Source organism: Furipterus horrens, unplaced genomic scaffold, assembly GCF_987537825.1.
Source record: "Furipterus horrens unplaced genomic scaffold, mFurHor1.1.pri manual_scaffold_6, whole genome shotgun sequence".
Lineage (NCBI taxonomy): Eukaryota > Metazoa > Chordata > Mammalia > Chiroptera > Furipteridae > Furipterus > Furipterus horrens.
The window spans coordinates 168,831,982-168,853,725 of NW_028327176.1; the positions used below are offsets into that span (position 1 = coordinate 168,831,982).

The 21,744-nt window shown below is 33.5% G+C and overlaps 1 protein-coding gene across 3 annotated transcripts in view; it reads left to right on the forward strand.

The window, feature by feature from the left end:
• EYA4 (EYA transcriptional coactivator and phosphatase 4) overlaps positions 1-21,744 on the forward strand; it is a 225,670-nt gene that overhangs the window by 89,840 nt on the left and 114,086 nt on the right. For all 3 annotated transcript variants that reach the window (XM_090279868.1, XM_090279866.1, XM_090279867.1), the window contains exon 2: positions 13,852-13,901. In XM_090279868.1, the coding sequence (XP_090135994.1) occupies positions 13,852-13,901 (50 nt within the window). The remainder of the gene's footprint in view (positions 1-13,851; positions 13,902-21,744) is intronic.

Below are 21,744 nucleotides of genomic sequence, written 5' to 3' on the forward strand. Positions count from 1 at the left end.
TTCCCCTGCCACTACCCCCACCCCTCCTCAAGATTGGGAAAGGAAATTACCATCCAGTCAGCCCTCTTTTCTTCATGAAGAATTTATTTTCTACTCTTCAGGGTATTAGGTAAGGTTTGCTGGTCTCTATTGGAACAGGAACAGGCATAGATGTTGCTTCAATAAATGTTTCTTGAGCTCTTAAGAGTTTAGAAAATATTGAATAACTTATGATCCCTTAAGAAAGTAGCCATTTCAGAAGCAATTCTGCTGCATTTAAGAATTCGAATTTATACCACAAGAAGCTGTAACCACTTGAGATTTGGCTGCAAAGAAGTCATTACTCTTAGTGATCCTAACCATGCTAGGAACAAAGAACTGAACTGTCCAAATGGTGTCTCTAAAATAATTAATTGACACATCTTATTAACTCTGATAGAGCCAGACAGCTGTCAAGTAAGTATTGTAGCGGCATCAAAACCGGGGCTGAACATGTACTGCAGGTGGAATGTTTGAGCTGATCCAGTTCGCAGCAGCAGCAGCAGCCTGTACTGCGGGGAGACAGCGCCGTCTTCAGTTCTTAAGGGCGCTGAGTTTCCTGCAGTGCTGCCCAAACCCGAAATAGGTAGTGGCTTTTCGCTCAGTTTCTCTCTTGAAAATGAAAACGACTTCAAGAAACACTTGTGCTGCAAATGTCAAGAATGAGGTATTTTTACTCCTTGGCTCTGTGGGTCTTTATTTTGAACTCTTTGCCTCACTGCATCATTTAGAGCCACACTTATAAAGATCAAGGGAAAAAAAGAAAAAAGAAAAAGAAATCATCCCAGAATTATGTAGGCAATTTGGAGGCAGTAATTCCCATAATGCTTGTAAATGCTAAATTGCAATGCTGTAGGAGGAACTTATGAAATGAGTTTAATCTTTCTTTTGACATCTCTGAGACACATTTTTAAAGTGATGCATTGGAAAAGTTGCAGAGTATTGTTTTCTCTAAAGAAGACAATTCTTTTTTTTAGTTATTAGATAAGAGGGAACCTCAAAGCCAGAGAATAGACTTGTTTGCATTATCCTTTTCTTGAATTTAGCTCTTGTTTACTTCTCATTTCATTAGAACTCTACATATCTCTTCTTCTATAAACATAAAAGCTTTTTTTAGGAAATATTTTACATAAAATGATAACAGTACTGTGTGAGCATTTCTAATTGTATGTTCATCCCTTCCTCTACCTCAAATAAAATACATAAAAATGAAATCAAATAAAAATGCCTGGAATCATCTCCCTACTTTGTCAGCATACATGTGTGTGTCTTTAGGAGAAGAAGAAAATGTTTATCATTAATGGAGAGATAAAATAATGAAAGTGAACTCTTACAGCCCTTCTCCTTCCCCATCCCACTCCAAAAAAAAAAAAAAAAACAAACCAAAATGAACAAACTAAAAATGTAAAAATATTGGTAGGGGACTCTAAATGAGTACCAAAGATTATTTAATCCTTGTTTAAATCAGTACCATTCCTTAACTTGCCATGAGGTATTTTTTCTACAGAAATGTTTTGCTTTAAAAGAAATTAAAGTAAAATTTGCTTTTAGAAAATTCAATGCAGGGATTTAGCTCTTAGAGTAGCTACACCAGTGGTTTGTGAATGTGTTGCCATGACAGCAGGTTGACAGCCTAGGAATCAGGATAAATGCTGTACCTTAGATTCCACATAAAGACAGGAGCTGTTGATGGGGGTGACCTCTGACGGCAAGTCATCTTACTATAAGGTTGTGGAAAGCCATTGGTCCAAGCCACGAGTGTTTACTCTCCAGGTCTCCTCCTCGTTAACCTAAATAACTGCACTGCTTCTGGAGCCCGGAGGCTCATGCCAGAGCAAGGTGTTTTTAAGGCTATCTGGATGTTGGTTAGAGACAATAAACCTCTCAGAGTGTTCCGTAATCCTCTAACCGGGTTTCATTCTACTCACACTGGAGAGTGGAATTTATTGGCCGTTGAACTTCATACATACACGCACACACACAACTTACTTCCAAATAAAACTGGAATTAGTTTCAGGTTTTTTGGACTTTCAATGAGGTAAGTTGTATTTAGCTTTTGATTGAAGCGTTATAATTATTATTATGTTATGTGGTAAATCATACCTCTAAGTATAGGCAGTTCTAGCTCAGAGAAAAGTATTAGTTAAAATAAGTTGTGTGGATTTTTCTCAATTTTGGGACAAGGATGATAGAAGAAATATGTACCTAGAAATTGAGCAAGTAGATTAATGTAGAGAAAATCCCTAATTCTGCCTATGCTGAAACTCGTAAATACATTTGTCTTTACTTTATTAAATTGGACTACTATAATTGCATTATGTTAATGCTCAAAGCAATGTTGGTGATTCAATAACTGATAATTAATAGATTACACTTTATTAGAAAACATTACTAGTTGACTTTGAGGAGTTTTCCTTTATGGGTACATGCTGCAGGATTTTAAAAAGTAATACCAGCTATTTAAATGAAAGGCATTATTTGATCATTTTCATTTGGAAATTTTGGGCTGAATTTTGATTTTTCATTAGATTTCAAATATAGTCATCTCAATGATAAATGTTTTATATTTTTAAGAGAGCAAATATTTCTATTTCTGGAACTTTATTATTTTTTTCTAAAAGTTAATATAAGATCAAGTTTACTTTTAATTAAAAAATGTTTCAAGTTGGTTTTACCTTCATTTAGATGTGCAGTTGTGCATGTGCTTTGATTTAAAAAACTTTATATGGAAGCCTTTGGTAGCTCTGGCTTAAATTGTTTAAACACATTTTTGTATCTTTGAATCTCATGAAGAAAGATTGTGAATTGCTGTTTTGCTGCATGCAGGGGCTAAGATGTAGGTGAATTGTCGCAATAGTTACAGTACCTTAAAGATTTCTTTCATCCAAGACATCCGAGCAGAGCTTTGCTCTGTTGGTACTATTACATTATTCTTGTGAGGAAAACACAATTTGGGAGGAGAAAATATCCTCTAATGCTAAGTGTCTGTGAAAACTGATTTACTGCCAGAGTTAGATTGTTTAGGGAACCTATTTGAAGAAAGGGAGGATGAATTATCACAGCCAATAAGTTTTCCAGTTTGGTTTCCAGGGTCTACTGAGCATCAGTCAGCACTATCCAGTTTCCTGCCCCTTTTCTTAGTTGCAGTTACTGTTTTCTGAATCCTGCCTAATTGAATAATGATGTTGCACTACCTTATTTTGCTTTTTGAGTGTTCATTTTCTGTCAGAAGTTTTCTAAGCTACTAAAATATCACTTATCAAAAATGGCAACAAAAGTAAATACCAGTAACCATATAATGCTTTGTGTTTTAACTTCTTAAAGAGAGACAGGGAAGAAGAGAGGGAGGATGGAAGAGAGGGAGAGAGAGAAAGGCCAATTTTTTTAAATCTTTACTTTGATTTTTCTCTTTCTTCCTCCTAATTCTGTATAAATGACTGTTGTTAGAATTTTTGAAATTGTTTGATCTGACTTTTTGAGCTCGTAGCCGCCAGCAGAAGGAAGGTGGTTGTGTGTGTCTGGGGGCAGTCTCACATTTTGCTTTGGGGAAATGGTGCAAGCCAATTTTGAAGGTATCGCAGCTGTTAAAGAAATACAAAAGCCAGATGACTTCATAAGGGTGTATTGAGGAAACCAGGATAAATTGTCCTTAGAACCCGCTCTCAGAAAGCCATTTTAATTGAGGTCAAAGAGGAAAAAATCGTAAGTATGTCTCAATTATTTATTAGGTTTATCTAGAATGAGACCTTCACTGCAGATAGACCTAATCTATAATTTCTTTTCTGTTTAACCCTTGAATTTAACCACTGTGTGGATCCATTTTACATTGAGACCACAGAGGATACTTACTGCATTCTTGATGACAGATAAACATTTACAACCACAAAAATTGTGAAATTATCTAAGTGTCTTTTCCAGCTAATGAATCATTTTTTTTTGCATTTAAAAAGGCTTATAATACATTGCTTAGATTTTACTTTAATTGGCACAATTAATGATACTCTTCTTTCTTACCACATATGTATGAATATGCTTCATATGAAGCTGTTTTGTCATAGGCTCTTAGCCTGTAGGTGACTCAAAATGTTACTTTAGTTTGACAGAAAATCTGCTCAGATAGAAACCCCATGATCTGTATTTTTTAGTGTGTAAGTTTGCCACAATTTAATTTTACTAACTCTGCTAATGAAGAATTTCATTTTAGGATTAAAACCTGAGGAAAAGTGATTTATAAGCTTTTTATAACAAAAGCTAAACAAAATAGAATTAATGTATAAAGTACTTTAGATTTTTAAACTAAAAAATATGCTAAAATATTGTTAAAATATCAGATGAAAAGGCAGCATGCTAGAGATCCTTCTTTTTCTTATTGTTACACTTTAATTTAAAAATAGAAGACTTGATGCAAACAACCCATAATCTTCTTCTTATAAAAGTTGCTATTTTAATGGAAGATCAAGATTATAAAATTCATAAAATTTTTAACATGTAGATGTTTTTATATACTTCTTTTAGCTACATGTTGTGCCAGAAATATTTACATTGCATAAAAGTTAATTTTTAGATTAGGTTATAAATACATACTGTTCAATTTAAAATTGCCCTTAACATTCTATTGTTTACATTTTACCCCTCAATTTGCTTTTAAAGTTAAAGAATTTCTCAAATTTACTTAAGAGTAATTGTGATACCATTGGTCACATGGAAAGTTTTATATATTTTTTGAAAATATGTTTTAAAGTTTATATATCAGTATTCAAACCTAAGAGAGATTTTAACAGAAACTTTTACTAAAACTATTGCAGATAAATTCAGTTATATATTAACAAACCAGACTATCTCTACATTAATTATTGTTGAAATTGAAAAGGTTAGTTACCAATTATACCTAACAACAATGGTATTAGGTGCACTAAAGTATGTTACATAATGATTGATATTTATGCTTTAAAACAAATGATAGCTAATCTATGCCTGTGGCCAAAGTCTTTTGAAGTTTCATGACTAAGATGAGCTGAATTTGTTAAGTGGTAGAGGGCTGTGTTTTCTGGGGGCCTGTTGTGCTTGGCAGGTCATGATAAATGTGAAAGCTTTTCTTAACCTTGTGGTCAAAGAATTCCAATATATAAAAAAGGGAAAAAAAGAACCAGAAAGATATAGAAAACAGTGCCAGAAACCTTCTCTATTTAGGGAATAAGATCAATTTTTAAAATTATTTTTAAAGCATTATTTGTATGAATGCATAAATCTTCATTTGAATGGAGGGAAATCCAAAGCTGAAGATTTTGATATTTAATACTAGTGAAATTATTCCTTCCTGGTTCAGTGAGAAATGTAGTGGAGTTAGCAATTTGAATTTAATTGCAGTACATTTACCAAATTAACACTATGTTCAATAAGTTTTAAATCGTGGTTTAGAACTGAATGTTCCACTTTGCTTTTTTGTTGTTCCAATACTACTGTGTATCCTGTGACACCCAAGACTATAAAGAAGCATGTAAGCAAAAGGTAGAAAGGAAATGAAGCTCTCTGGGTAAATATCTCTTAGCTGTTCCTAGTACACATTTGTGAGAAAAAATTCTTTTAACATTTATCTATCAAATATATGCAGAATATTACAGCTGAACAATCTAGTCCTGTTCCAAACCTGGGGGAGTGGAGAACTTTCATATGAGCTGTAACATGATATGTTAAGGCGTCTTATGGTTCCCTTTGGCATTTTAAGTACTGCGTTACCTTTGATATAGTCCCATCTGAGTGATAATGAAAAATGTGCCATTAGAAGGGGTTTTGAACATTTCCTGAATATTTCATATAGTATATTTGGAGTTTATGGCAGATGACAAAGGACTATGACATAATTAAGGAGAAAACATGCATCAGAATTTTAAAAGCTTGTGTGGTTTGACATTTGATTTAATAGGTATATACCATATATAAATAACGATGCTTTGTTTCCGAGTCATTGTTATATGTTGCTTTTAAAATATGTCCAACCTTGCGATGAACTCTCAAATAATCTGAATACTGTTCTGACAGTCATAGTCGATTAACAGTTACAGCATAGAGGGTCTTTCACATTTAAAAACATGATTTCTCCCCAGTGTGTGATTTTATGTAACATCCCTCTCCTAAGCGTGGGTCCTGGAAATCAAGATCTTGCCCATGGCAGTCCAATACTAGAGGGGTAAAACAATTTGTAGTTTAGGTTTATTTATTAAACTTCTGCCCTGCTACTCACAGTGTATGTATTTATTTTATTACTCTTGCAGTTAAAGACGGAGTACTCAATTGTATCTTTGTACTTTATGTGTAGCAGTTAAAGAATGGTTATGGCAATTTTTGAACTAAAGTAGATGCAGGCTTCCTGTGATGCAGTAGCATTAACTCACTGTTATAATAAATAAGTGGTAGCTTGGGCCTTTCGAAACTGATACTCTGTGTGGCGGGGAGAGAATCTGGGTAAGCAGTGATAAAGAGGTTGAAAAGGAATATACTAAGGAAAAGGAGGAGTGCAGAAACTTTCCTAACTGCGTGAAAAGGATTTCAGAAATGTATGAATTTTAGAGCTGCAAAATTTTTGTTTCTAAGAAGGAATCACACTTTATAAAAATAGTTTTAGACTATTTAGTCATTAGATTTTTACAAAGTCCATCTCCAGGCTTCAGTGTTTTGACCACCATTTAGCAAAATAGCATTTTTTTCTTTTTTTTTTTTTTGAAAAGCTTCTCAAATTTGTATGGGCATACTAAAACAGATACATGTTTAAAACTCTAACTGACCATCTTTTTGTTCCGGAGTTTTTTTGTAATGCTTCAAGTTTTTAGAAGTCAAAAACTGAGTTGAAACATATATAAAAATTATAAAACAAGTCTTGCTGAGAAGTGTGTAGACGTGTTAGTTGAGGCCAGTTTAGATCGTGTCTCCCTATGTTTGTATCACTTTGGGACTAGCAGCATAGCAATTCTGTGCTAATCAACGTAAATTATATTTACTTGGCTGCACATCTAATCATAGGTTATATCACTAAAGTATGTGTATTTTATGCTAAGTTTTAGTAATGTAAATTTAGAAAATGAACATATATTTTTATCACTCTTCTAAGTAAATAAACATTAGAATACCTTTTGACAAAAGCCTCGATTTTAAAAATTATATATTTTGTTAAATAGAATTATTTTGACTCAAATTTTAAATTGAATCATATATCTACTTTTATATTTCCTTAGTTATGTTACTATATGCATTCTGAAATAAAATAGAAAATAGATATTTATTTAATTCTACTGACTAGAGAACAGGATAATCTGGGGAAACCCATGAAACTCTATCAGTCAGTTCAAATAATTTTTAAAAAGTAAATGTGTTAAAAAGGATCATCTAATCAAAATGTATTAAATTAGAGCATAATTGACATTCTTAGAATAAAGCTGGAATAATTATAAGAAAATACTTTATAATTTAATTATGTAACTTAAAATTTAAATATGGCTAACTTCTAAGTATTAAAAAATATGAAAAATGCCACATAGCAATTGATACTAAAAGGAGTCTCTTATTCTCACTTAATTGGAACCTAAAGATAACCCATTCTGCTCTATCAGGCAATTATTTACAATTATTTTTCCTTAGTTAGTCATAAAGTATGTTTTATAAAATATACATTAATACAAAAATTAGGCATTGGTATGCTACAGTATTTGTGTAACTGTTACTTATTCAGTCAGATTCACATTTCAGAGTATTCACATTTGAAGTCAACCAAAGCTGACAATCTAACTTACACTATATTTTCTACACAGTTCAGTGAAGAAATAAAGATTTTATTAAATACCACCTATAAAATATGTATCATAAGTCACTCATTACATTAGAAAACTGTCCATTTTTCAAAAATCTTGCAAGGATAGTTGCAGAATTGGTATTTTAAAAATTTTCAGTGTACCATATGTTCTAAGACAATCATTAAAGTTCATTTCAAAACAAAATAAAGCTACAAAAGAGGTCTTCTAAAAATGTCTTTTTCCATTATTCAATCCTTTACATTTTTTATTGTCGTAATGTTTCAGGATTATAAATAGCAAGATTAAATAGAAAATAATTGGGATAATTAGTTCCAGCTTTTTTAAAAGATGGAGGAGGATAAGATAAAAGAAACTTGCTCTTTTTGCAGGTTTTTTATGAGTTAATTATGTTTTTAGTTCTTACAAAAGTTAATTCATATGAAAGATTATAAACTTCTCAAAGCACCTCATGGTTAAGAAAATGAAAAAAATTAAGGTAATCTTTATACTTAAATATAATAGTTGTAATGCAAAATATTCTAGATATTATATTTTCTACATTTATTTTCCAGACAGTGAAAGTTTTTATTATTCCCAACACCAAATCCCACATATTTATAACTTATTTTAAAAGTACAATTTTTTCAATTACAGTTTACATTCAATATTATTTTGTATTAGTTTCAGATGAAAAAGTACAATTTTTGTTATTCATGTACATGCAGCCTAAAAAACATAAAGCTTGGGTGGTATTGTCAAATAAGAACAAGAATTTTTCTATAAGTGTCTACTAATGTAATAACATTGACCAATCTTCTCTATTTTTTTCTACTGTATTTTATCTTGAGACGTAGCACTGCCAACACTGTATTTATTGTTTACCTGTTTACTTATTTACTGTGTGCCTCCTTCACTAGAATGTATGATTCATGCAGGCAGGTTTTTATTGGTCTAGGTTAGTGCTATTCAGCAGAAATATGGTGCAAGCCACATATGTGTTTTAAACTTTCTAGTAGCTATCTGCATTAGACAGGCAAAAGAAATGGGGAATTTAGTTTATTTAACCCAGTAGATCTAAAATATCATTTCATTTCTCAATATTAAAAAAATCGAGATGTTTGACATTCTTTTTCACACAAATTCGTTGAAATCCCATGTGCCTTTTGCACTTACAGTATATCTCAGTTTGGACTACCCACATTTCAAGGACTAATAGCCATGTATGGCTAGTGGTTATTCTGTTGGACTGCTCAGGTCTAGTTCATGTTCATTTCTAGAATGGTCTCTAGTATACCCAAGGCATTCAGTAAAGCTTAGTTGAATGAGTGGCTCTTGCTATTTCAGATATGAAACAAAAAAAAAAAAAATGGAAGTTGTTTTTCACATCAGATTTTTTTTTTTTTTTTTTTTTTTTTTTGCATTTGTTTGGGTGGTAGATGCTAGAGGTGTTTGGTTGTTTTCTTTAGAACCTTTCACTCTGTTTACATGGATTTTAAATGTTATTGATGCTTGGTAAAAACTGGTTTCTTCAGTAACCCAATTTAAAAGACTTGCTTAATAGTTTCTATAAGAGGTAACTGGTAGGTTCTTCTTTAAAAAGTGTTCTATGGAATGTTAGTTTCAACTCTTAGTTTCACAAAATACATATTTAATAAGAGCAATGAACAAATCTATCATAGGTGAGAAAGATAGATTTGATGTATAGCATTCAGTTCTAATTTCACCCCTGTTAGTGCTATAGCTGTGAGACTTTGGACCAGTATTTTAACCTTAGTCTTCTTGAGTCTGAGTTTTCTCTTTTGTAAATGAAGAGTGTCATCCATCATACCTGTCTTCATAGATTAAATGAGATTACCTATATACATAGTCCGGCACAGTGGATGGAAAAAAGTAATTGCTTAACAAATAGCAATAATTATTATTGTAATGCAATGAAAATTGAACTTCTAAACATTAAGACTTTTTAATCTTCATTTTAAACATTTTAATTTATATGTTTATGAATTATAGGTTCCTAAGATATATTGGTTAAAATGCCTTTATAAATCTTGATTTGAAGTTTACTATAGAAATTGGTTGCTGATTAATTTTTCTGGTTTTCAGTATTGTCATCTGTAAATTGAGGGAAAAAAAAGTATTTACCTAAGTAAGCATTGTGCTTCCCATATAATAAACCCTAAAAAATCAGATATTATTCATTTGGGTATTATTTATTCATTCATGTATTTTTTTTAAATCAGTGTTTTGATACATTTATATGTTTACTATATACTAAATTTTTTAAATTCTTTTTCATCCTGCTTTGATGTTGTTTGTACTTTAATAACATTAAATGGGGTTAAAATTCACAAATGCATTTAACACAATTCATCTTTTCCCTGTTGGCATTTTTTGCCCACCTCCTGTGTGTCTTATGAAAACTAAGATTTTGATTTAAATTGTGGGCATGAAATTCCGTTTCATTTCTTGGCCTGCTTGTTTGAACTTTGTTCAAAAGAAGTCTAAAACTAAATCAGTGGTCATTGAAGACAGAAGGTTCTATATATTTTGTAATAATACTCTTTCTTCAATAGCGTATATGTTTCAACAGTCACCATTTAATGAAGTGTTGCTGATCTCTCAAATGGGAGGGTGTGTTCAAATTTAGGTAAAACTTTCCATTTGGCATCTAATTTCGTGTTCAAGACACTATAAACATATAACTTTCTTAATGATTCATTTAACTTTCCTCCATCAATTTGGAAATAAGGTAGGGTTTTGAAGTATTTTAAAGTTATAGGTTACCTTTTTTTTTTTTTGGTTTTTGGTATTACTAAAATTTTTTTCAAGGATAGATTAAAACATCAGATCATATTCTACTTTATACTTTGCCTCAATCAATAACTGTATTTTGTCAATTCTTTCTCAGAAATATCTGTCAACATCCTCTCAATTCTTTCCTCACAGCTCCTGTCTTAATTCAGGTCTTCACCATCACTCACTAATGGATCGAATTATTCACTTAGTATACTAGTATTTGGGGATGTTTTCAGTACATTTGGGGGGCAGTAACAAAATGCCATCGACTAAGTAGTTTGTAAACAACAGAAATTTTCTCTCATAGTTCTGGAGTTTGGAAAGTCCAAGATCAAGGCACCAGCATGGATGTCTCTGGTGAGAGCCCACTTTCTGGTTCATAGCCAGCTCCTTCTTGCTGTGTCTTCAATGGTAGAAGGGCTAGGGAGCTCTGTAGGGTCTCTTCTATAAGAGCATTAATCCCAGTCATAAAAGCTCCATCTTCATAATCTAAGCACCTCTCAAAGGCCCAACTTTCTTATCTTTGAATGTTAGAATTTCAGCATAGGAATTCTAGGAGGACACTAACATTTAGTGCATAGCAGGGAGCATCTACTTAAGTTTAGGGATGTAGTGATGCATAAAATCAATGCCATCTCTGCATTTGTGGAACTTGTACTTTCTCTCCTGTTGCATTAGGCTTGCATGTGTCTTCCAGCCCTCACCTTGTCCTCCTTCCACACTGGCTTCTATACCATCTCGATTCAGTCTGTTTCTTAAAACCCCTAAGTAGTCTTCATTGGCCCGAGATTATACAGAGGTACCTCAGTACTCGTAGTTAATTTGTTCTGGAACTCGTGATGAGTACCAAGCCCAACAAGTACCAAACGATGAAGTGTTTTCTCTTGCAAGGCATTATTGTGACTCATACAAATTCTAGCAAGTGCAACAAATCCCAAGCAAGCACCGAGAGCTAAAACTTTGTTTTTTCTCATCAAAATGTGATGAGTACAAAGTCTGATGAGTCCTGAAGCTGATAAGTACTGAGGTATGACTGTATTCTAAATTCTTTACCATTTATGAGGTCTACATAATATCGTTCCTCTGGAAAACCTCATGATTTTGAAATACCTGCTTTTCTTTGAGGACTATATACTTTAAGATTGGGTGCAGCAGTGATTTCCTTTGTTGTCATCCCCATCTTCCTTTGCCTGGGGTAGATTGTCCTCTGAACATCCACAACACTCTATGGATCTCTCTTACAGTCGTCATGGTATCCTAAATATCATTCTTCCCTCATGTGACCATGAACAAATGAATGAAATCCCTATAAAGAGTCACTTTGAATAATGCATAAGTCTTACAATATCTAAAAGAATAACTATACCTCAATATTTATCACATATTTATTCGCTCTGGATCTGGGACTCTGTGAATATGAGATAGTAAGTAATTAATAGATGTGTCCTCTGCCATTACAATTACTACTTTGAGAGAAAACTAAAATAATCTGAAGTTTCTGATAATTATTTGGGGAACGATGTTTTATAAAGCCATGGGTATTAAAAAAAGATTTTCTTTGTCTTTTGAACCATAGGAATCTTGTCTGGTTCTGACTGTTGCTTGGGAGTATATGTCTAGCTTGTCTATGTGGTATGCAGCTTCTTTAGTCCCAAAGTCAAGTCATCATAGTCTTGAGGCAGGTGACATTCACTTTGAGATGATTTCTGTGTATTCATTGGGCAGTACATGTAGTTTCTAGTGATGAATTATAGTAATGAACCAGTGGGAAAGAAGGGTTTTATTCTGGTATCCTTCCTTTTTAGTTTTTCTATTTCATGGAAACATTTTAATGTACATAAGACTTTTATGGGTTTTGTAGTAAATTCTATGTTGACGTTTTAGGAAAAGTATTTCCTTTTCTCTCTCTCTCTCTCTCTTTTTTTTTTAACTAATTACTCTTGGAAGCATTTCTTCACCCTTCCATCTCATGATGCTCAATTCCATGACAAGAGCATAGAAAATGTTACAAATAGGATATTCTCTTTGCTAATCAGTTTTATTTTTATATTGTGTAAATATATACAAAGGATATAAAAGAGAGTACAGTCAATGAAGCAAATAATTTGTTTTCCAGATTATAAAAATGTCTTGGCTTAGAACTGATAGCAAAAGACAGATTTTTTTTAAGTGCAGGGGTTTTCTGTGTGTTTGTTTTTAAGCAATCTTCTGAGTCAGAGGAGGAAAGAATTACTTGTGTGCTAGAAAGACAATGCTGTATCTTTGAAATTCAAAACACATTCTTTAGTGATGTCACCTGTACTGCAGTTCGTACCCATGGAGTATATTCAGTAGCTTATCTAACACTTCTAAGCTACACATTAGAATTTAAAATACCTTGGATTCTTTAGGTTGCATGGTTAAACCATGGTAATATACACACCCAGAGTACATGACAGTGGACTTGAAAATAGATATTGCTAATGCTTCATATTAACTAAGGGGTTTTTGAAATTGGGTCTTTGCATATAATATACCATTAAGACCACAATTAACATAAGTATCTGTGCTTGCAGTTAAATTGTGAAAAATGACTTTGTGCTCTACCTTATTTTAGAGAATGTATTGCACACTATTGTGCAGACGGATAGCATGTCCTTAAAGTAAACGTTATTTTCACTCTTTACCTTTTGTGGGTTAAAAACCACGAAGTTGAAATATAGTCTGCAAAATATACTGTAAATATATGTGAGAAGCCCCTGAGCAATGCCGAAACTTAATTAATATGCTGAGAACTATATAAAACATGCAGCCACTGGATTGAGAAAATGAAAATTAATATGTGAATGTTTTAGGTAACACTGTGCTTTGCCCCCAGAACTTGGTGTTTATTATTGTGTGCTTTAGTGGGAGACAGAAGCAGTATCAATTGAAAAAACATTTCCTAGTGAACTGAGAACAGTATGGCTTTCTAGTTTCTAAGTGGGAAACCTGGCTCTTTGGTTTCTTTGTTCCTGGTTAAGCTAGTCCTGAGCTATTTTAACTGAACATTTTATATACTAATGGAGTCTAGGGAAGTGCCTTTGGCAGCTGTTCATGGGAAAATAATGAAATACCCTATTTAGTAGTGCATGCTGCCACTGTGAAACGTGGAGAGTATTTTATAGAGATCTTGGTGAACGGAGCTGTATCCACTTTAAGTTTAACAAGTGTGTGAACCTGAGTGAGGAAGTTGTATTTTCATATGAGAATAACTAGTCCTCTTTTCTTACAGGTAAAGAAAACGTGCCCAGAATCAGATGTTTCAGAAGCTCAGAATTCCAGGTACAGTAAAATGGAGGCCAAGACTTTCTAGGAAAAATTGCAATTTTAGAGTACTAGTAAGACATTATATTCCAGATAAAACTGTGATTTGAAATACTGAGTTTCTTTAAGAACTTAGTCTGTATGGAAATTGTGTATTATACTGGGTAAGGTACTACTAATCATAATATTAATAAAGAGGATAATGATTAAAGTCAGCTTTAAAGACTAATAGTAGGAACATCTCTAGAAGTACTGGAGAACATCTTCCCTTAGCATTCATTATTTTACATTCACCTTCATTGTTCTTACTAATCTTTTCTCCTGTATTCACATTTGAAATTTTGCCACAAACTGAATAACTTCCAAATCTATGTTTACCAAAATAACTATAATATTTCTTCTTTTTTTTCAATTAACCGTTGCTAGATTTTGTAAATGCTGTAAAATTGGAAAGATCAAAATTAACTTGACATTCTCATTTTGCTTATTTGGAGCCTGTAGAAATGAATTAAAGTCAGGCCACCACATACAGGAATTTTTAGTTGTTTGGTGTTGGATCAGATGCCCAAAAGAGTTTTCAGACCTACACATTTTCATTCCAGGGTCCAGGGCCTCAATTTTAAATATAAATGTGAAAGTAATAAACATGTATCCTTAATATTATATTAATGATATACTTTATTGCATTAAGAAATATTTATTTAGTGGTGAGATGGGTCTTAGTTTATTTTATCCTACTTGCTCCAGCATATGATGCACATAGTGATTTTCTTGGTGCAATAAAACAATATGGCTCTAGGTCAAGTGTTAATAAACACCATGTATTCTTTTTGGACAGCAAGTACATATTTGCCTAGTTTATTTGCAGTTTGAGCAAACTTTCCTTTGTGTTATACAGTATGATAGTTCTATAATTAATTCCTATACATCTTATATTAAAATGATTGTATATGGCCTTTTTTGCTGGATCATCAGGAGTATATAATCTCCTATAAAATTTTTGACATTTGATCTTTTTTTCTTTACAGTTAGGTATCAGAGTAGAACCAAATAGTTTCAGCTTATTGGAGCAGTAGGAAAAGAATGAACCATTTTACATATTTTTTCTTACAGACAGAGTAATTTCAGGATTCATGGAGAGGAGGAAATGCCCAACCTCTACTTCTGGTGGACATTTTCTTTCTAATCATTTTACTGACCTCTATGAGTGACCTACCTCTGACTTGTTATTTAAATAACTAGATAATTTTTGCAAGCCACTGGTCTTAAGGGTTACTAAGGAAAACAGAACAATATCATCATTCTTATTTTTAATATTTCATATCAAAATTTTTTACCCTTCCAACCACTCAAGATTTTTTGACAGATAATATTATGCTTAAATAAATTAAACAAGCAGGAAGCCACCAAGCTGATTGTGTTCACAATTGATATCAATAAGTCAGAGAAGTTCAGAGTTCAGTGTATTTAAACCTAGAATTAGAGCAGCAAATCCTAGGTTATATGGCTTTGAAAGTACAATTTTATTTTTAAGACAAACAATGACTATTTTAATATGACTACTCATCATTTTATAATATTTGTAACATATTTAACATATTAATATATATTATATGATTTATAGTAATTGAAAAATAGCTTGGCTTCCTAAAAACCAGCAGTTGGTTGCTGTGATTAGCTTCCTAATCTGTAATAAAAGCAGGTAAAATCAGACAAATTAACTTCTGAGGACTCTAAAACTTTGTGATGTCAAAAACAAACAAAACAATTCTTATTGAAATCCAAGCTGGGAATACCTTCAAGGTTGCCCCGAGATTTTGGTAGTAGCCATTCTCTCCTAACTTCTGGAGCAAGAGACAATCTCCACACCCTAATAGTGTCTGTAACATAAAGATGTGACTATTCTTGGATTCTCTGTTTATTCACAAGTGTTAGGTATTGAAGTGCCAAGACTAGCACTTAATTAATGCAATGATTGAATACCAAGAAGAGACTAAAAATATACTAAAGAACATTCTGCACAAAAAGCATACAATAACTTACTGACTAGTCAGTGAATCAAGGAATGATAAAAACAGTATTTCGCATGTATTGCATGTATTGAGGTTCAGTTCTTATAACCCATCAAAAAAATACCCCAAACCAAATGCCTTTATTATAGACACTACGCAGCATTAGTATATACAATACATATATGGCTACATTTCTTTTGGTTATTAAAAACCACAAACAAACAGCAATAAAAAATAAATAATAAAAAGATTACATGTAAAAAAAAAAAAACGCAAACATTCAGAGAGTCTCTCTCTCCCTCTCTCCCAGCGTCCCATGCATGTATGTATGTACAAATGGAAGGGAGGGAGGGAGAGAAAGACAGAGATTGAACCAGATAGAGATTTAAAAGCCTAGACTAGATCATTCTACTCTAAGCAAATACAAAGTAAAGAACTGAGCTCCAGATGGACTACTGTGTCAACATAAAATGCATGCAAGCTGGAAACCTACTGCCTTATAAAATGCTGCCTCACTTGGAACCTAAAACTAATGTCACTCACTCACTTAACTAGCTTTATAGTATGTTGGTCTTGGATGTGAAAAGATTAGAATGAATACAGATGGAAAGTGTTTTTATAGTAGGGAAGTAATTAAATTGGGTGTGGAGTATTTGTCAGGAAAATTCTTGGAGTGACATGTGTGTATCAGCAAATTCTTTGTCTTGTTTGGCCTTAATTCTTCCTGTGGAAAAAGAATGCTTGAACTGCAGATGTGAATGGTAAACGGGGAAAAGGGAATTTACAAACCCATGCAATGGGAGTAAGGTAAAAATAACTTCTTCAAAATAACATTGTGTATATATATACTGAAAATCAAACGTAAGGGACAGTATTTTCTCTGGTTCACAAAACTGTATTGAACTTGATGTCATATGAAAAAGCATATAATGTACTTCATAGAAAAGTTGACAATACTCATTTTTTTACTTTTCTCTGTGTGGCTTACCAAGTCCAGAGTATAGTATTGTTGGTTTTTGTTTCTAAAACTAATGTTAACCATAGAATGTGTACATGAGAAAACTAAATTTATATTTTCTCATACTTAACCATACCCTAAAATTATTTATTACTTGGATAGACCATCTTCAAAAACTGAACTATTTTATGCTGATTTTGTCTATATTCATGGTGAATTTATTCATGTAGATTTGTGTCTCATCTGAGTCATCACTGAAAACACATTGCTCTTCTTGAATTTTACTATGATAGCTCCTGGACAAGTGATATTTAGAGCAAAAGTTTGTTTGAGTGTCACATTTTTTGAACTCTTTTGCTTTCAGTCCTTTTTATTTCTGATAACAAGTAAGGAAATAATTTATTTTATTCTTGAATTGCATTCTTGGCAAATAATCGGAGAGCGCCTATATGTTAAAATAGCCCCTATAATATCTGAATGATTTCTTTGGTGAAGTTGGGTTACTCTTCACTTTTTCCTTTTGAGGCCACTAATTAGTGGAGCATTCCACCAAAATGAGATGAAGAATACAGAAATAAAATAAAGCTCAAATCAGGCAATTTTGTTTAAAATTTGTTCTGCTAATTAAGAAGTGAATGGAAATAATAATTTGGTGAAACTGGGTTGTGAAGTGACTTCTAGGAAACACATCAGTTCCTTTGTTATTGCTACATGTCATCATGGCCAGAGTATCAATAAGGGAGAGCATTAAAATGTAGGAAGTACAAACAGTGCGTATGAGCTAAGCTGATAGTTTTGCATTAGAGTAAAAGATAATTCTGTAGGTAATGGTGAAGGTGGACTCTTCCCCACTTTAAAGGTTAAAGAAATTGGGTTTGCTGAGAACTTAACAGTTTCCTGAAATCAGCAAAGCCTTGGCCACGTGCTGTGTGTTCTTGCCCTAGTCTATCCTAATTTTACAATTATCAAGAGAAAGGCAGAATACTCCCCAGCTTTTAAAGCATCATTGGAATACATCTCTGTTTGATATCTAATAGTTCAGTGAGCCTCAGAAAGCTTATTCAGTGCTATGTGTGAAAACTTTAAAAATGCAACTTATTCATTTTATATAAATAGGTATGATATATCAATGTTATATGTACATTAAGTTGTACATGTTTATTTGCTAGTAAAATAATTATTCCAATGCTTCTAGAATTCAGAAATGTTTACCTGCACATAAATTTCTGTCAAAAATTAAATGCTGCATTTTTTCATGCCAATAAAAGCTGAGGACCCCTTTGTGAAGACGCACACAGTATTTCACTGTGTCAAATCAGAGATTCAGATAACTCAATATTAGGTCCCTAAATAGCCTCAAAAATGATTACTACCAGGTTACATGTTCTCAATCTTGAAGATTTTATGACATAGTACCAATAAAATTAGGTATTCACAGTAACGCAGTCTAGCTGTACATTCCATAGGATTACATAAACATTTCTTGGACTTCGTTATCTTACTAGTACATACTATCTTTTGGATTGAAGAACCCAGAAAATTACTAATCATAATATAAAATAATAATTGATTTCTTGTAGTTTATTTAAAACTACCTCTTTCAAGTTATATCCTTCTCCTGAAAATGACAGATGATTAATAGATATTCTAAGAGTGCAATCTAATTCTCCTGTTTCAGGATTTTAAGAGAAAGACCATGGTAACTCAATCTCTATATAAGATGGTTTAGTTAACCTGGGTTTTATTATAACTTTTTTTTTCTTTCTAATTTTTAGAGCATTTTGTTTCATTTCAAAGCCTGGCTTCATGTGGATGCCTCTTTAGTCTCTCTATCATTTTGGCTAGCCTTCATTGGAGGTTTTCTGAATCTATTTTGCCTTCCCTGGTGCATGTTGACAGATTCCTACAGGTGTGGAAGCAGCTGGGATTCTGAGTATGAGAGAATTATGTGTTCTGCTGTTGCTGTTAATTACGTCCTCATTATTTGGGATATCTTGACCTTTTTGGTCATGCTAGCATATTCAGTTGATATCCTTAGATAATTGTTTACAGTGTCTGCTCAATCCTGATATCAGTTATAATTGGAGATTTATAGAACAGTTTCAAAATTTAGATTATTGTTTCCTAAATGCCTTATTATGTATGTCCCTGGTTAGCCTTTTCCTGTAGATCACAGACACTGTTCTCCTCCTTCCACAGAGGCTAGACTGCTCCTTCCCTTTCTGTGCCACCTTTTCCCTCCCATCTTTGCTCTCCTACTTTATTTTCACTCATCCTTCAGATCTTTGCTCTTCCCTGGCTGGCCCACTAGTCAGTCTCACGGCCAGATGACTGCATGGCACCATGTGCTTCTCCTGCAGACATGCCTCATTTGAGTAATGTGCTCCACTATAAACTCCACAAAGTGAGAGATTATATCTGCCCTCTTTTCCCCTGTTATATCATTATTATACAGCTCAGGGCCTGCCTAGCAGGTAACAGGTCCTCACTATAAGTGACTAAGTAACTTTCAAATTCACAAATCCAGCTTGCAATCTCTCTTGGAATATCTCTTGTTACTACAAATCCCTGATACACTTTTATTAGGGATTTCTCTTTACTCTCTCAAACTCCTCTTGTAAAAAAATGATGATTATTACAATCCCTACTCCAGCATCGTTCTTTCTAGTGGTAATTTTCTTAGTAGTCCTGCCTCATAACTTTAAAGTAATCTTTGATGTATTCCTTTCTTTCCTTTTCTAAATCCTGTTGGTCAAAGTTGCACTTAATTTTTCTTTGCTATATTTTGAATCTCCTCATCCTACCCCTTCTCATTGCCACTCATTACCTCTCCTCTGAATTAATATAACAAATCCCCAGGTAGCTTCCTTGGGTATTGACTTTCCCATTCTATTCTGCCAGTCTGTCAGATGAGCCTGTCTTAGTGGCACTTTCTATGTGAGGTTGCCCTGTTCATTGATCAGACACAACAGTATTTAGTAGACATATAGTGTATTCACAGAAAACATGAACAAATAACTTACAGTGTCTGTAAGAGGTTACAATGAGGACAGAAACTGGTTGAACCTGATTGCTGTCCAGAAGAGGTCAGGGGTTATGTGGGCTACCTATAATCTACTCTCCTATTGCCCTTATTCTAATCTGTTAGATATCCATTTAGTCCCATTTCTTATTCTTCCTTTAGTTCTAATCTGATATTAAAGTACATGAATCTAATGGGTCCCAGAAAGAACATTACACAAAAAATACATAACAGTTACAAAGGTACTTTAATTTTTATTCTTTCTTCTCCTCTCCCCATTTCCTACACAGACCTTGGAGTAAAATAGGGTATTTGTGTATTGAGAGCATCTATTTTATTTAGGTAGTTCTACAGATGAGCACATTTCACCAGAGGAATGGAGGAGAATAGGACCCGCAGAGCACAGTTTGAGCCCCAAGCATTGTAGGCCAGAGTGGTCAGGAAGATTTAGGGCCACATGTCAAAGAATAGATAAGATTTGAAAAATGGGGGAGAACTCACAGTGGGATACAGAAAGGAGTAGCAGCTGAAATTGGAAGGTATGTTTTATGGAAGGTAAATAGGACCACTTGATCCATATGGAGAAATAGATTAGATTTGAAAATAGGTGAATTTGCACAGATTGTGGCTGGCTTTTGTTCCTAGTTATTTTAGTTAGGACCCTTTTGGCTGTAGCTTCCAATGTTAGCTAGGGAAGTTTTTGTTTGTTTTTACTTTGTTGTTTTGATTTCAAACCATGGTAATGTCTTGGATAGTGAGAAGAGAGGGCTTGCTGGGCCTCATAAGGTCTGGGGTTTACTTATGTCCTGGCTGCTACACAAGTTCAGTGCCTTTCTCTCTCTTTATGGAGACTGACTGATCAGTCTTACTTTTTTCTCTAGGTCCCACAATAGGAAGAAAATGCTCATGTAACATTGCTCATGTTTTTTATGATTTTTACCTCTTTAAGCACCCAGGCAACAGGATCCCTATGTTTTTCTTTATCTTGTTCCAAACTTACCAGGGAAGATAATGGTATCAGAAAGACAGGGTCGCAAAACAGAAGCATGACTTTCAGGAGCCAACCCCTGGAATCATATGAAGCAGGAGTGAAAAGAGTTTGCAAAAAAGGAGGCTGAGCAGATAACCCCCAAAATGCCATCTATGGTACTTTCTACCTCTGCCCAGAATGTATAATGGGCTGTTTTATTGAAAACCCCTTCTCAGGTCTTTCATTGTATATAATCCAGCATACATCACTCTCCTGTTCCCTGATTAGATATGACTCAATTGTTATCCACTTCAGTAGCACGGAGACTTGGAGCTTGGTTTCATAAGTCAAACATCTACAAACTATGATCTGCAAAGTAAGGATTGCTTGAGAGAGCTTTAAGTGGCATGGCATCCAAACTTCAAAGAGAGAGAAACTCCATTCACCTCTTTCTGTAAACCCCCCTGTTAATTTTTGACCTTCCTCTCCCCATCCTCAGGCTGACCAGTTACTGTTCAATGAATCCAGACTTCTCTTCTGCTCCCAGTTACCAATTCAAATGTAATTTGCTTTCTCCATTTCTTGTGATTAATCCAGTTGTTAAATGATTGTCTGATAAATGCACTTCATACTGCAGTTTATAGTACTTACTTTTTTAAAGACAATTTTGCCTAAATAAGCATCTAGACTTGGATTTTATTTTCTTAATTTTTTTATTTATTGATTTGAAAGAGAGAAAGTAAAATGAGAGACAGAGACAGAGAGAGGAAAAGAGAGGGAGACATTAATTTGTTGTTTGACTGATGATTGAACTTGCAACCTTGGTGTAGTGGAATGATGCTCTAAACAAGCTTCGACAGCCAGGGCCTGGAATTTCTTTTTTAGAAAACCAAACTCTC